Raw genomic sequence first — 16,839 nt, forward strand, 5'->3', positions numbered from 1 at the left:
AATACACATATCACCAATATCAAGAATGAAATCATCACCAAAGATCCTACAGACATTAAAAAGATAAAGAGAATATATCATTGATAACATAAGGCCAACAAATGTCACAACTTACATGAAGGGACAAATTTCTTGAAACACACAACTCATCAAAATTGAAACAAAAAGAAGAAAATCTGAATAGTCTTATATCAACCAGAGAAATTAAATCTCTTATCAAAAAATATTCCCAAAAAGAAAACTCAATGCCTGGACAGTTTCATTAGGGAATTACTCAAGAAAAAATAACACCAAACTTTGTCCTAAAAAAGAGGAAGAGGGGTTTAACCCTCTGCTTGTTTTATGATACTAGCCAAACACTAATATCAAAACTTAAGAAAGATTTTACAAAAAAACAAATTAAAGGAAAGTATCTCTCACAAATAATGCAAAAATCTTTAACAAAATATTAGCAAATCAAACCTAGCTGCACATAAAAAGGATAATGCATTATGACCAAGTAGAGTTTGCCCTAGTAATTCCAGGTTGTTCTAATATTCAAGAATTAATTAATGTAATATTTAATCATCATAGTAATAGAAAAACTCATTTTAATAAATGTAAAAATAGCATTTGACAAAATCCAGTATCTGATTATGATAAAAAAAAAACTCAACAACTAATGATAATAGGGAGCTTCCCAAATGTTGATAAAGAAATCTACTGCTAACACCATAGTTAATGGTAAAAAGGTTGAATTGTTTCCCCCAGAGAGAGAGAACAAGGCAAGAATGCCCACTTTCACTACTTCTATTCAATACCGTATAGAGGTCCTAGCCATTGTGATAAGAAGAATGAAAGAAATCAGAAGGGAGAAAATGGAGGAAAGGAGGGAAAGAGAAGAAAGAAGGACAAGAAAGAAGAGAAAAAGGAAGAAGGGAAGAATGAGAGAATACATAAAAGACATTAAGATCAGAAAGGAAGAAATAAAACTGTCACTCTTTGCAAATGGTATGATTGCTTACATAGAATCTAAAAACCTACTAGAACTAATGAATTACCTTAGCAAGGTCACAGAATACAAGATGAATATATAAAAAATCAGTTGTATTCTTATATACTAGAGCAAAAATTAGAAAATAAAATTCCATTCACAGTAATACCGCAAAAAATTAAAATACCTAGGAATAAAGCTAATAAAAGATGTACAGGACCTCTACATTGGAAACTACATAGTACTGAGAGAAATTAAACAAGAAATGGAAAAAGATACTACATTCATGGATCAGAAGACTCAATAGTATTAACATGTCGATTCTCCTCCAAATTGATTCTATAAATTCAAGGCAATTATAATAAAAATCCCAGCAGATTCCATAGAAATTGACAAGCGACCCTGAAATGTATCAGGAAATATGAAGGACCTACAATAATAAAAAAGATTTTTAAAATGATCAAAGTTGAAGGACTTACCCTACTTGATCTCAACATTTACTATAAGGCTTTGGAAATTAAGATAATTTGGTATTAGTGAAAAGACAGACAGATTAAGGGGACAGAATAAAGACCTGAAATACACCCAATTGGCCTAAAATTGGCCCATATATGGCCAATTGATTTTCAAACAGGTACCAAGGCAATTCAATGGGAGAGAGAGAAGGGTTTTCAATAAATGGTGCTAAATCAATTAGATCTCCATATGGAAAAAATGAGTATCTACCCATATATCATACAAAAGACCTGAATCCAAAATATATTTTTTAAAAAACTCCTACAACTCAAAGAAGATAGACAACTCAATTATTAAAATTAGTTTTTAAAATTTATTTATATATTTATTGAGACAGGCTCTGATTCCATTGCCCAGGCTGGAATGCAGCAGCACAATCACAGCTCACTACACCTTCAACCACCAGGGCTCATGTGACCCTCTGACCTCAGCCTCCTAAGTAGCTAGGACTACAGGCATGCACCACCATGCCTGGCTATTTTTATGTTTTGTAGAGACAAGCTTTCCCTATGTTGCCCACGGCTCCAGCAACCCTCTTACCTCAGCCGTCCAAAGTGCTGGGATTACAGGCAGAGCCACTGTGCTGGACCAACCCAATTTTTTCAAAAAGGCAAAAGATTTGGGCAAATACTTCACAACCAGATTTTAAAATGGCCAATGAGCACATGAAAAGAATCATTAATAATCACACAAATGCCAATTACAACTACAATGAGATATTATCACCTGCTTATTAAAATGTCTAAAATTAAAAAGACTAATCATACCACGTGTTGGCAAAGATGTGAAGCAATTAAAATTCTCACATACTGTTTGGTGGAAATGTAAAAGGGACAATAATTTGGCAGTTCTTTAAAAAGTTAAACATATACCCACCATGCTACCCAGCTATTCCATTCCTAAGTATTTACCCTAGAGAAATGAATAAAATATGTACATGAATGTTCATAACAGCTATATTTGTAATCAGCAAAACTGGAATGTTTATCAACAGATGAATGAATAAATAAATTATGATACATCCCTACAATGGGATACAACTAGCAAAGGAATGAACAACTGATACACGAAGCAACTTGGATGAAACCCAAAATCATCGTGATGTGTGACAGAAGCCAGGCAAAAAGAGTATATACTGTGTGAGTCTACTTATCAAAATTCTAGAAAATGCCAATGAATAACCTATTCTAGAAAATGCCAATGAATAACAGAAGCAGACAAGGACAAGACTGGAGAGTGGGACGGATTACCGAGGGGCACAAAGATACCTCGGGGAGGGTGATGGAAATGTTTGTTATCTTAATTGTGGCGACCATAATTAATTCCGATCAAACTGTACACTTTAAATATGTGCGTGTATTGTCCCCTTATCTGCTTCAATAAATTTGTTAAAGAAAAAAGCTAAAAATAAAAGAAATAAAAATTATTTTAAAAAGAAAAAACACAAAAAAGGAATTGTGAGGATCAGAGAATTTGCAGATGGAAATGTTTGTTATCTTAATTGTGGTGACCATAATTAATTCTGATCAAACTGTACACTTTAAATATGCGCAGTGTACTGTGCCTTCATCTGCTTCAATAAAGTTTATAAAGAAAAAAGCTAAAAATAAAAGAAATAAAAATTATTTAAAAAGAAAAAAAGCACAAAAAAAGGAATTCTGAGGATCAGAGAATTTGCACAACTAATTAGGAGGAAAAAGAAAACCACAATTACAGTCATCAGTGCTCCAGGCAACATTCTGTCCACTACAGCCTCTTCCTCTGCCACCACCTGCTCCCGCATACAGCCCAGATTGTCCCTCTAAAGTGAAGGCTGCCCATGGGTACTCAGATGCCCACTCACACAGATAAACTCACAATCTTTTCATCCCCAAGTTAGTTTTCTGCTATGTCCCAAAATAAGGTCTCTTATGCACTGGTTGCTTCTTGGCAGGCACAAGGCACGTGTGGAGGGAGGCACTGACAGCTGCCCCGGTAATCGCCAGACGATACCACTTCACTGGAGGAGGAACAAGACACTGCTTTCTAACCAGAAGGAAATCACTTGCAGATGTGCAAATCCCAGATTACACCAACAGCAGAAGGCACAAACAAACCACAGGCCTATTCGCAGAGAAGAGGATACCCCATTTCAAAGGGAGCGTCCAGCTCCACGAAAGGGGAAAGCAGCTGCTTAATCTTCCCTTGGGAGCTGGACAAGGACAACCCGAAAATTTCCATTCAAACTGTTTGCACTCTGACTACAATGGCCTTAACAACCTGCCTCATCTGAACACATATTTGTGTTCGCCACATACAGTACACAGTGTCTGAGCCTCATCTCTCTCCTCGGGAGGGATGGGAAGCCGTGCCACAGTGAGAGAAGGCTTGTGACAGGCCTCTGTGAACTGCAAGGTGCCAAATGAATGTTGGTATTTTTATTACTGCTTTACGTATTACCTATTCAAATATCAAGGTGAGCATGGTGCATTCCCAGTAAAGCACCACGTGGATGGGAACTATGTCTGCTAGCTGTTCTGAGAACTCCACATCACTCCCGACGTGCTGCTCCGGCTGCCCAGCCTGCAGGGCTGCTCGATGACAAGGTGCTCATCCTGTCAAGTGATCTGTTGGGTTTTACCCTGGTGGCTCCTGGCATAACTAGAGGGTCACCCCTGAAAGCACCCCTACAGAACGAGACCAAACACACTTCCTTGGCCTTAATCAATGGGAGGCTGGCAACAACTTTTTTTTTTTTTTTTTTTTTTTACAAATTTGGAAATTCTCTAATGCCCACAGATGAAGATGAATTAGCATTTTGGAACTAGGGAACTAGCCCTGTCTTAGGAATTGGTATAATCAGAATCGATACTAGTTATACAACCTTAAGGCAAAAAGAGAGTCTACTTCCATAGCACAGAGTGAGACGAAAGTGCCTATACAACATAGCCCAGCAAGGACAGGCTTCATCTCAACTTCAATAATATACAAAATAATAATAATAATAGCAGCCCATTTCAGGGCTGATACCACTACGCTGTAATTTGCTGATACATGCAGCATATATGCCCTGAGTCCCCACTCCATGCCAGGCACTCTTAGGTGCTAAGGATAAAGAAGTCAGTAAAACAGACATTGTCTTTGCTCTCATAGAACTCATAATCTTAGAACGTTCAGTAAAATTCACACATTTGCAAAGGTCTGTTTTTAATTTAAAGTAACTGTGGATATAAATCAGTGGCTTCAGGTACCTTTCTTTACTTTATAGTCATATCTGGCATTACTGGTCTCTGCCATGGACTATTTGTGTCCCTGAAATGCCAAGGCACAGTCTACATTCTCACACAAATGGGAACGAGGGTGGAGGGGACGGGATTGGGGGAGGGGGCTGACCTCTCGCCACCTGGCTCCAGCACTGCTAGAGATGTACACGTTTGTCTTGCTAGCCAAGTTCTTTCCCACTGAGCCTAAAATGCAAGAGAAATAATTATTTTTAATTTCAAGAATATGTCAGATAATCACCTTGCCCAGCCAGAAATTCTGAGTAGTATCTAGCAACTAAGAATGCTTTCAAACCACAAAGCGTGGTTACTGCTGGAGGTGTGGGTGATCGCCCTGCATTTGGCTGCGTATCACCAGACAGCTGAACTCCTTGTGAGAACAGGCAAGGACACTTACCAGTGGCGATGATGAGGCCTGGAGCCGACTCCTTGGACAGGATGGGCATTCTCCGGAGCTGGAGGTTGAGGAGCTGACTGAGGCGCTGAGCCAGATGAAGGGAACAGCCCTGGGAAAGCTATACAACCAAAGTTTCAGACAGTGTCAGCACATGATACCATGCCTAGCATTCCCTGTAAACCCTGCGGCCTGTGTGAGGGCAGTGCAGCTGACACGGGGCAAGGAGGCCTGGCCCAGGGGAAACCAGACTCACAGCCCAGCTGTCCCCACACCCCCCAGACAGAGAGGATCATCTGAACCCACATCAATGTCCCGTGGAAGAAGAGAACAATTACAACTTAAAAAGGCCTTCTGAGACTCTCAGGGAATAACAATTAGAAATCAGTGTCAACTCAAGTAGATGGGAAAGTCATCATCTCATCCTATCACTCAGAGATCCTCTCAAGTGACTCAAAACTAAAGAGAAATGAAATGATTTTGTCATATTCACTTTCTAAGTCAGAGACATATTTCAAACATGATTCCAGCAATTCTGTCATAAGAAAGACCAAGAATCAGAAGTCATAAGTCTCATGGATAAGCTCCCCTGATGTACAGTATCAATGAGATATAAAAAGCAAAGGATTAGCACTAAATTTTTTCCTATGTATTTTACATTTGCACAAAGGTGTAGGTATACAGGGCAAGGCTTCAAGCGATTCAATCTGGCCTCCATCACTCATGTCCAGATTTTCATAGCTCTGCAAGCAATCAGGACAACACCTTTTGCCACATGGTCACACTCAGTTCTCCTGGTCAGAAAGAGCTTGTTCAATGTTACTCAGATGTGGCCAGGGTTCTGCACAGGAGGACTATGTGCTTATGTGGTTATGGTCAGGTAAAAATGGTAGCAAGGTTTGCTGGATTATTTGCTACTTATTTTTGTCATAAAAGGATCTCTAACAAGTATCTGTCTTGCTAGAGTCTCAGTTTGACCAATGAAAACTGGAACAAATTAGGCTGGGTCTCAAAGAAATATTTATTTGCTCACTCCTCTTTCTGACTCATGCTTCTCTGCCTGCAAGGAAGTCTATTCACTGAAGAGTTTCTGTAACCTCAGGTAATCAGACTTACCCATTTCCTATACATTCCTTCCACCACCTAAACTCAGAAGAAGAAACCTATACCTAAAGCTGATGAACGACAGTTCATAAATAAACTGATTAGTCAGGGAAACAAAAAGCTGAATTTGAATGATACCATTAATTCGATTTAACTAAAGCCTGACCCCCACAGCACGCTCAAAAACACCCAAGCCCTAACCATCCCAGGATCTCACCAAGCTGCTGTAGAAGACACTATTGAGGGAAGAGGAAGTACCCAGATATTTGTCTATATCCATTTATAGGCTGCCTCTTTCCAAAATTAGATTTGATGTGGTAAGCCAAGACCCATTGCCAAATAGAGAAGAAAAACCAAGAAGTAAATTCTAAGGTAAGAGTCTCCTAAAGAATTTTCCCAAGGGCCACAGATACATTATATAGGGGAGTGTCCACATAGCCCACCGTGGACAAACAAAATTCAAAAATCCAAAAGACCAAGTAATGGTCTAACTAAACAAGTAGTACTAAAAATGAATAGTACTTTTTTTTTTTTTTTCTGAGTTGCTTCTGCCCAGAAGTGGTAGCAAGACCTTGGAGCAGAGTTTGGAAACTCCAAGTGTAGCAACACAAATAGAAGTCTGCTCCATGTGATATTAATAGAATACCATGTGATCTTGTATTTTTTCAATAAATACTAGACATAGGAAACTACCACAGAGCAGGGCTCTTTCCCTTATATTAAAAAGCAAAAGAAGATTAAAGCATCAATACCTCACAGTTGATTTTCTCTCCATATCCCGTGAAGGCTGGAGCCTGAAGAAACTCCCAGGTTCCCCCTTTGTCAAAGGTGATGACCGATCTCATGTTCTCCTCATTCATAGAACCATTAATCAGAGTAGCAATGTAGACTCCTTGCAATCCTTCCACTCGGTGGAAGTCAGCAAATGGCTCATTTGCAAAATACCTACAATATGAAAATAAACAGCTATGAACCTGAATTGGTATTTGCTTGTTATTGTAAATAACATAAAATTTGAACATTTAAAAGTATACAATTTTGTGGCATTAAGCACATGCACAATGTTGTGCAACTATCATTACTATCTAGTTCCAGAACATTTCATCATTCCAAAAGGAAACCTCATACCCACTGGCAGTCACTCTCCATTTCCTCTTCCCTTCCCAAGCCCTGGAAACCACTCATCTGCTCCATGTGTTTATGAATTGGCCTATCTAGACATTTCATATAAATGGAATCTGCAATATGTGGTCTTTTGTATCTGGTTACTTTCACTTAGCATAATGCTTTCAAGGTTCATCCACGTTATAGCACATTGTTAGAACTTCATTCCTTTTTTTTTTTTTGGAGACAGAGTCTTACTGCTGCCCAGGCAGGAGTGCAGTGGTGCAATCATGGCTCACTGCAGCCTCAACCTCCCAGACTCAGATGATCCTCAATGATCCTCACACCTCAGCCTCCCAAGTACCTGGGACTACAGGCATAGTGTGCCACTATGCCCAGCTAATTTTTTTTTTATTTTTTGGTAGAGATGGGGTTTCACCATGTTGCCAAGGCTAGTCTTGAACTCCTTAGCTCAAGTGATCCACCTGCCTTGGCCTCCCAAAGTGCTGGGATTATAGGCATGAGCCACCATGTCCAGCCAGATAATCTGCTATTTTAAAAAATTTGTTTCTTTTCAACTTTTAGGGCCAAAAGGCTTATCTGATCAACAATTCCTAACAGGGGGTTTAGAATGATGAATATAATATACAAAAGTTGACGAAAGAGTCACATCTATTACATCGCTAACGAAATTGACTCCAAATCCTCCAGTGAGCCTTCAAAAACAGAAATCATTAAGTCAGACTTGCAAGACACTAATAACAGTGCTGAGGCTTAAAATTCAACCCAATCTGTAGGAACCTAGCTCAGGGTTACACAGCCCCTGTCCAGGTACTTACAACCTAATTATCCAACACCCTGATCAGATAGAAGCCCACAGGGTTTTCTGTCACGAAGCTCAGCAGAACCTGTCGATTCTTTCCTAAAGAAACTGTACATATAGCAAGGATGGCTCTAGAAAGCTTGGGGTTATATTCTTAAGAGAATATGGGCGGCATGAACCCGGGACGCGGAGCTTGCAGTGAGCCGAGATCGCGCCGCTGCACTCCAACCAGCCTGGACGACAGAGCGAGACTCCGTCTCAAAAAAAAAAAAAAAAAAGAGAGAGAGAGAATATGGGCTTCCCAGGCTTTATCTACCATGCGGATACCCTGATGCCACAGCCACAGGGAAGTGGTTTTGCGCTAAAATGATACACGCATTACAAATAGAGCGATCTCTGAGAAATTGTAACCAGGGTTCATAGGTGGCTGTTAAGACTGGAAGCTTGGCCGGGCGTGGTGGCTCACACCTATAATCCCAGCACTTTGGGAGGCTGAAGCGGGCAGATCACAAGGTCAAGAGATCGAGACCATCCTGGCCAACATAGTGAAACCCTGTCTCTATTAAAAATACAAAAATTAGCTGGGCATGGTGGCACGTGCCTGTAGTCCCAGCTACTTGGGAGGCTGAGGCAGGAGAATCGCTTGAACCCGGGAGGCAGAGGTTGCAGTGAGCTGAGATCGTGCCACTGCACTCCAGCCTGGTGACAGAGCGAGACTCCAACTCAAAAAAAAAAAAAAAGAAAAAGAAAAAAGACTGGAAGCTTGCCCTTTACTTCAGGGGTTCTAAGCCACTGGCTACACAATAAAGCCGAGAAACGCTGCCTTCCATCAACCGTCTCCACACAATCTCTTCAGCTGGATGACTGCCCTGCCATCTCAGACAGAAAGACCCAAACAACAACCTCTGAGGCAGGAAAAGGAACACTAGGAGCCCCACCAAAGCTGCTTCAGGCTGAGGGACTGAGCAAAGTGTCGAATGAAATGCTGGAGTTGAGACCAAATTCTCTGACATATGGTTTCCTTAGGTCTAGTTCAGTTATTTTTCAGGGGCTTCCTTAGGAACCAGCTGAAGGTCTCGATTCCTCCTTCTCTGTTGACCTCTGCTCTACCTCTCTGAGGGTTATCCTCATAAACTTGTCATCCCACTGGTTATGGGCTTCTTCTATATATCTGGGAGGCCTGAGTTTCTCTCATTTAGATGAGCCCTGTTTCTTTCCCGAGTCGGATTCCTGGAGTTTTATCTTTTACTTCTAAGCAGAATCCTGTCTTCCTGTACCTGACATGCTCCTTCACCAGAAGTCCCAGCCCATCCTTTCCTTTCCCCCACTTGACCTGCCCTGCAACAATTTGCCCCACCCTAATACTTTCTTCCATTTTATCCTCACTGGCCCTCCCCAGGGCACTTCTCCCCTTCTTCCCAGAGTGCCCTGGGCCAAGGCTTACCAGGAAGCTCACCAGGTCCCCTATAGCCCCACTCAGTGCAGAATCCATGCCCTGGCAATACCCCCACCAACTGGGCCCATGCCCCTCCCTAAGGTGACCCGCGGGGCTGACATCTCCTCAGCACATTAGTTCCTCCAAAGCATCCAACATCTAGCTAGTGCTTTCCATGAGACTCCCACCTGACACAGCCCACCAGGGCCAGGGTCATTCCCTAGAAAGAGCTCTTTCTCCATGTCTCTGAGTAAATCAGAAGCAGTTCCCAGACACCATTCTTTCCTATTCAGTTCAAAGACTTGCTCATTTCACATACCAGTTTACTCTAAACCAGCCTGCCCACACGATGTGCTAATTCACCTTTATCCCATTTCTTCTGGCTGAGATTGAGATGCAGATGACAAAACGTCACTCAACTGAGTATAATGGAACCTCTCTAGTCCTCAGATAAAATCTGAGAACAATGAGAAAACTGAGTGGGACGTTGGCCTATGACTCTTGACGTGAATCTATTTCCAGTTTCTTCACTGGACTGTGTGCTCAGGCAAGGAGGGGAGGCCTTCATAACTCTGTAAAGGGCCATCGCTCTGGCTTCTGGCTCATACTTCGTCCCAGCATGAAACATTCACCCTGAATATCTGACAAATGAGGAAGACGAGAAAATATTTAGCAAGCTGTGACTTTTCCATTCCACAGCCAGGGGCTTTCAATGGTGAAAAAAGAAAAATTAAAGAGTCAGTGAAAGGTCTGAGGGATAGTGATTCATTATTTTAATTATTTTTAAAAGGAGAATATTATTCACCCATTAAAATGAATGAGGCACTGATATATGGTACTCACGGATGAACCTTGAAAACATTAGGCTAAGTGAAAGAAGCCAGACACAGAAGGTCACATATTATTGTATGATTCCATTTATATGAAACATCCTGTAAAATAGGGAAAAATCCACAGACACAGAAATCAGACTGACGGCTGCCAGGGGCTGGGAGAAGGGGACGGTGGGGAGAAGCGGCTTAATGGGCATGGGGTTCTCTTTTGGAGAAATGAGAAGGCCATGAAATTAAACAGAGGTGGCGGTGGCACAACATTGTAAATGTATTGAATGCCACTGAATTGCCCCACTTTAAAACGATTAAGCTGATGTTATATACATTTCACCTCAATAAATATTTTTTTTTTTTTTTTTGAGATGGAGTCTCGCTCTGTCGCCCAGGCTGAAGTGCAGTAGCACGATCTTGGCTCACTGCATCCTCTACCTCCCAGGTTCAAGCGTTTCTCCAGCCTCAGCCTCCCAAGTAGCTGGGACTATAGGTACGTGCCACCACGCCCAGCTAATTTTTGTATTTTTAGTAGAGATGGGGTTTCACCACGTTAGCCAAGATGGTCTCGATCTCCTAACCTCGTGATCTACCCACCTTGGCCTCCCAAAGTGCTGGGATTACAGGCGTGAGCCACCATGCCCGGCCAGTAAATAATTTTTTCAATAAAAAACAACAAGAACCAAACAGAAGGAGGTAGGGTCCTCCACTGACCAAACCAGGACAAGCTGAGCATCAAAATGTATCATGGCAGGAATGGTTTATAACACATTAAATAATAATTAATCCATGAGTCTATGTCAGGGGAGGAAAGGAATAAAAGATGACAGCACCTCCAAAAGAGAAGAAACAGGAAGTGGAAAAGCACTATCAGAGACCACGTAGAAAGCTGGGCACATGGATATCCAATAGGCCTCTCCAACCAGGTAAGTCCCAAACCAAGCTGGTGATCTCCCCCAAATATTGCCCCTGCCCCAGCTCTCCCTGACTCCCTATGCGGCCATCTCTTTAAAGGCAGCTTGGGTGAAGCAGTAGCAGTCCCCTGGCTCCTCCTTCTTTTGTACCCTTCGTCCCATCTATCAACAAATCCCACTGGCTCTACTTTCAAAATATATTTAGGGTCTGACCATTTCCAGCATCTCTAGTGTGACCACCCTGGGTCCAGCCAACATCCATCCCTACTGGCCTGTATCTCTGCAATACTTTCACAACTAGTCTTCCTGTTCCCACCTTTGTCCCCTACAGTAGTCACAGTAGTCAAATTCCCACACAGCATTGAGGATAACTCCTGTAAAAGATAAGCCACATGAGTGCTCACTTATAATTATTTATAACACTATCCATTTATGTTTTATATTCTTTTCATTATATAATGCAATTCACAGATTTTAATGGAAAAAAATTGAAAGGTTAAATCAGATCATGTCCATCTCCTGGTCTAAACCTTCCATCTCATTTAGAAGGAAAAGACAGGATTGAGTGTGGTGGCTCATATCTGTAATCCCAGCACTTTGGGAGTCCAAGGCGGGCAGATCACTTGAGGTCAGGAGTTTGAGATCAGCCTGGCCAACATGGTGCTGTCTCTGCTAAAAACATAAAAATTAGCCTGGCCTGGTGGTGCACACCTGTAATCCCAGCTACTTTTGAGGCTAAGGCAGGAGAATCACTTGAACCCAGGAAGCGGCGGTTGCAGTGACCCAAGATTGCGCCACTGTACTCCAGCCTGGGCGACAGAGTGAGACTCCATCTCAAAAACAAACAAACAAAAAAACAACAACAAAAAAGAAAAAAACAAAGTTCTTCACAAGCCCCTGAAGGCCCTATAGGATCTGAGCCCTGCTCTCTTAGGTCCTGTTTCTTCCTTCTCTCTCCCTCTCTGCAGCCCTTCCAGCCACCCTGGCCTCCTCCCTGCTCCTAAAACACCAGTGCAGTCCAGCCTCAGAGTCACTGTGCTTCCTGTCTGCCCTGCTTGCAGTGCTACTCGCCCAGGGGTCTGCCTGGTTCCTTCCCTCATGTAATTCAGGCACCTGCTTAAATGTCCCCATCCTGAAGCAGCCAATAGAATAAAAGAACACCGTTGCAAATCCCCATCCCCTGATCTTGCTTTATTCTTCTTTTCAACATGTTACCAGGCAGATCACATATTTGCTTATATTCTATCTTCCCCAACTAGAATACAAACTCCATGGAAGAGGGACTTTGTTCTGATATTTTATTGCTTCATACATTACTTTGTGGCTATACCTAGAACACTGTCTGGCAGAGAGCAGCAGCATACCTGTGAATAAATTGACAATGGAATGAATTGCCCAGAAACAGTGGGCACAGGGGCATGCCCTCAGACCCGGTTGTCATGGCTGGAGAGCCAGACCCCATCCTAGACCAGTCAGCTTCACACAGGAGACTCTTTCCAAGAGCAGAGGGGACTCTAACCACAGCCACACAGGTCACACAAGTCTGGTTGTCAAACGACAAATCAGAATAAATGGCCCTGAACGGATCTTAAGAACCAATTCATCCCTCCCAAACCCCCAACTCCCCCACCACCCCTTGATGGATGTGGTGCTCAGAGACCGCCCACTGCTGGACTACAAAACAGCTCTAAACACGCGATTTACAGACAAAGGATCAATGCCGTTGGTGCCTTTCTTTACAAAACACCGTCCAATTATCTCTTAAAAAGAGTAATGACATCAATTAACCTGATCCACTGGCCACATATGCCAGCTCTCACTGACTCATATTTACCAAGTGCTGTTTTTCACTGCTCAGAAACCACAAAACCAGAAAACTGAACAAAAGGAGCTCAAGGGAGTGATTAACACAGTAGCTCGGACCCTAAATGTTACCTAGAGCTGTAATTCCCAGACTTGGCTGCACGTAAGAATCACCTAGGGCGCTTCTTAAAATCCTCATAACCTGGCCACACCCCAAACCCATCCCATGGTGATCTCTGCGCACGTGAGCTAGGCATCGGGTTTCCGAAAGCTCCCCGGGTGTATCCACATGGGCAGCTAATGTTGAAAACCACAGAACCAGAGAGAAGCTAATGGTTGTGTTGGCCTAAGAAGGCAGGAGAAGGACTCACAGTCTCCTTACCTCACCAAGGTGTCACTGCCGGCCCCTCCTGGGCTGTAATAGAGCACGTTCTCCAAGGACAGGGAGAACTTCAGGCCCTCTGCCTCTGAGATGTATAAATTGGTGCGGTTGTTACTGTGGCTGACACACACAAACACCTGGTCCTCGGAGGCATCTGCGATGTAATATTCCTTTGGAATCAAAAGTCAAAAAAGATACGTCAAAAAACAAATGTGCCCTGTGGGCTTTTACTATACACACGGAAGCAATGACTTTCAAATGTTCTAGCGACGAATGTTGGCCTGAAGCCCACGGGAAGCTCCCTAACCTTGGCAAAGAAGCTTTGGTGACTTTCCCTTTGGAGAACCTGAGGCAGATCTGCAGCTTAGCGGGCCCCTTACTGGCAAATGGGGCACAAAATAATGGGCCACTGCACTGCACAAATGACCTACAAACCTCTTCCCGTTAATAATGTCTCCCTCATTTTCCCATGAGAACTTTCATTCGTACAAAGTACAATACGGGTTAATGCACTTCCCTTTATTTTTCCTAAGGTGACCAAAGGAAAGCAGAATCCATAGAAACTAGCAAAGGACTGGCAAGACTGTTCTCCGTATGATCCCATTCATTTGGTGGAAGGTAAGTAAGTGAGCTACTTACCTTTCACCAAACCACCTGCCAATGTCAAGACGTTTCACTGTGACCGCCTCCCTGTGGCAGCTCCTCTAATGACCCCATCCCAGGCAGACTTTTCCTATCCATCTTCATGTTATAAAGCTGCATATTTAAGCATTTGCTTATGTCTGGTTTCTTCTGCTACTCAGTTCTTAGTCTCTCCAGCCTGTTTCTAAAAGGTGGGACCCAAATCCTATCCTCTTCTGGAATTCACCCCCTGCAAGCAATCCAGCAGTTACTTAATAAAAAAAATTCCTATCATGCACAAACTTCCCATTGCTTCAGTACTGGCACATTGCTCAGATGGCACTGACTCTGTCTCCAACCTCTCTCTGCCAGTGCTGTTCCACTTAAAGCAAACTAAGTCTCTCGTTCAGCTCTGCTTCAGTGAAGTGGGAAACACAGACCACGATGCCCAAAGCATAGCTGCACTCTCTAGAGACCTGACTTCAGGGAGGCGCCATAAAATATCCAATCCAGCAGGCCATCCCTGCAACAACCTTCCTCTGACCTCTGCATAAAGACAATGATACTTCTTCCCATCCTCAAGCAGACCCCACTCACATTAATAGGATGTCTTGTGACAAACTGGGCTGCTCGCATGGGCTTCCGGCCAAAGGAGACCCAGAGCTGGACAGAAGACTGCTGTTCACTGCCCAAGAGATGCTGCCAAGGAAGAGGAGAAAAAAAAAATTAATGGTGCCACATTACAGTCATTCAAAAGCAGCAAAAATAAAAATAGAAGAGTCAGATTCTTCCAGTTCTACTGGAAACACAAAATAGAGACTGTGATTGCAAATTCATATTTTTGCAATGTCTGCCATCACTGGGCAGTTTGGGTTGTACCGCTTCATCTTAGATACCCGGTTTGCAACAGACACTAGACACTCCATGGATATTAGATAAGGAAATGGTATGATGGTAGAACTTGGACTAGAGGAGGTTTTTGGAGGCTGCCAACACTTCAACAGAGTAAGAGATAGAAAGAGGATTGTGTGATGAGGCTGAAGAAACACGCAGGGTGGAGCCTACAGCCCCCCAGCCACTAAAGGGTGAGATCAGCCACACACCATGCACACAAAACATGTTCTTTTCTTCTTTCTACTCCTATTTTTAGATTACAAAGATGCTCCAGTCACAAGGTTTTAATTTGCACCAAGACTTGAGAGAATCTTCATTGATTCTGGTTTTCCATCTCTGAATAATCTCATTGAGGAAGGTCTTTTGCTAGAATACATATTCATTGGTAGAGTATTCAACATGATGTTGACCACATCACATTGCATTTTAGGGATTTTTAAGTCACAGCAAGAATCTTGGAAATGTGTATAAAAGCATAGATTAAGAGCTAGCTCTACCAACTGAGAAAATGACAGAAATCTCTCTAGCTTTCAGTTTATTCACATACAAAAGGAGAAGCTTATTTGGATCAAGACTTCCCTGTAGATGGGTTTAAATGGTCCAGCAACCCTGTAAACATATATGCAAATTTTTTTATATACACTCATTTATTTTGCTATGGAGGCTCCGTACGTTTTATCAGATTCTCAAGAAAGTCCACAACTCAAAAAAGGATAAGAACTGTTATAAACACTCCGTGTGGTTTCTTCCAGCTCTAAAAGAACATGGCCAGAAGCTGAAGGCAAATGTTGCATATCTATCAGGAAAGACACAGGGAGGCATACCCTCATGTGGACATAATCATACAAATGACTATTAAACGTATTGAGATGTTAGGATTCCCAGCCAGAGGGGTTACTTTGGCTTCACTTATCCTTGACTAGGTTGCTGTTTATTATAGATATTAACTTCCTATAGAGAAAGGAACATATCCATTTATTTTATCTGTAATATAACGATTCAGTACCCTGTGCTCATACATGCCCCATAAATACTGTGAGGACCCAGCTGATAAAGACAAAGTTACTTTTAATCCATTTGAGCAGCAGACATTCAAACCACCACTGAACAAATGGTTAAAAGTAGTTTGTTTTAAAGAAATCAGGCAGAGAGGTACGAAAGACTGCCCACCAAAATGGAAACCTGAAAACCATATTAATAGCTTGTACTAAACATAGGGCCGTAGGAAATGATGGATCTATTAAAAATGTAAAAGCATATTAACTGAATAAGAAAACAGTTCCCAGCAAAATTGTTACATATAAATTCCAAAAGCCTTCATTAAGTTGATAAAATGTCATGGCTATGTCAGATGATTAGTTTAAGTCAGCCTGTACACATACATTTTTGTGAATATATAGAGGAACATATCAATGAAATACACATTTTTATGCTTTGTTTTTTACGACTTCCAACTGTGAGTATAACTTTAAAAAGAGTGATTTCTCAATGACACCCAGGCCCATCATTAGTTAAAAATACTTAACGATTGCTGCTGGGAGGCCTGAGTATTAAGAATATATTTCACAGGTCAGTCTTACCTCATAAATGCAAAAATCACAGAATACTACAATCATCAAAAAAAATCTCAAAATGCATCGATCCCACTACCTTCTTGGAGAATTATTCCTAAACCTGGACAATTCAGGTTCATTCTTAATGGATTTTTAAAGAGTTACTGTATTGTTTTACTGCCACCAAGAAATATATTAACAATTAAACTATGGCACACTAGTGATTATAAGATGTATTG

At 41.9% G+C, this 16,839-nt stretch overlaps 1 protein-coding gene across 1 annotated transcript in view; it reads right to left on the reverse strand.

Moving 5' to 3' along the window:
- The window catches only part of LOC115932779 (sortilin-related receptor-like), a 308,035-nt gene that overhangs the window by 105,815 nt on the left and 185,381 nt on the right, over positions 1–16,839 (reverse strand). The window contains exons 29-33 of the mRNA XM_055365626.2: positions 14,751–14,852; positions 13,533–13,702; positions 7,000–7,192; positions 5,147–5,264; positions 4,862–4,935 (exon numbers count right to left, since the gene is read on the reverse strand). Of these exons, the coding sequence (XP_055221601.2) occupies positions 4,862–4,935; positions 5,147–5,264; positions 7,000–7,192; positions 13,533–13,702; positions 14,751–14,852 (657 nt within the window). The remainder of the gene's footprint in view (positions 1–4,861; positions 4,936–5,146; positions 5,265–6,999; positions 7,193–13,532; positions 13,703–14,750; positions 14,853–16,839) is intronic.

The sequence above is a fragment of the Gorilla gorilla genome, chromosome 18, assembly GCF_029281585.2.
Source record: "Gorilla gorilla gorilla isolate KB3781 chromosome 18, NHGRI_mGorGor1-v2.1_pri, whole genome shotgun sequence".
NCBI lineage: Eukaryota > Metazoa > Chordata > Mammalia > Primates > Hominidae > Gorilla > Gorilla gorilla.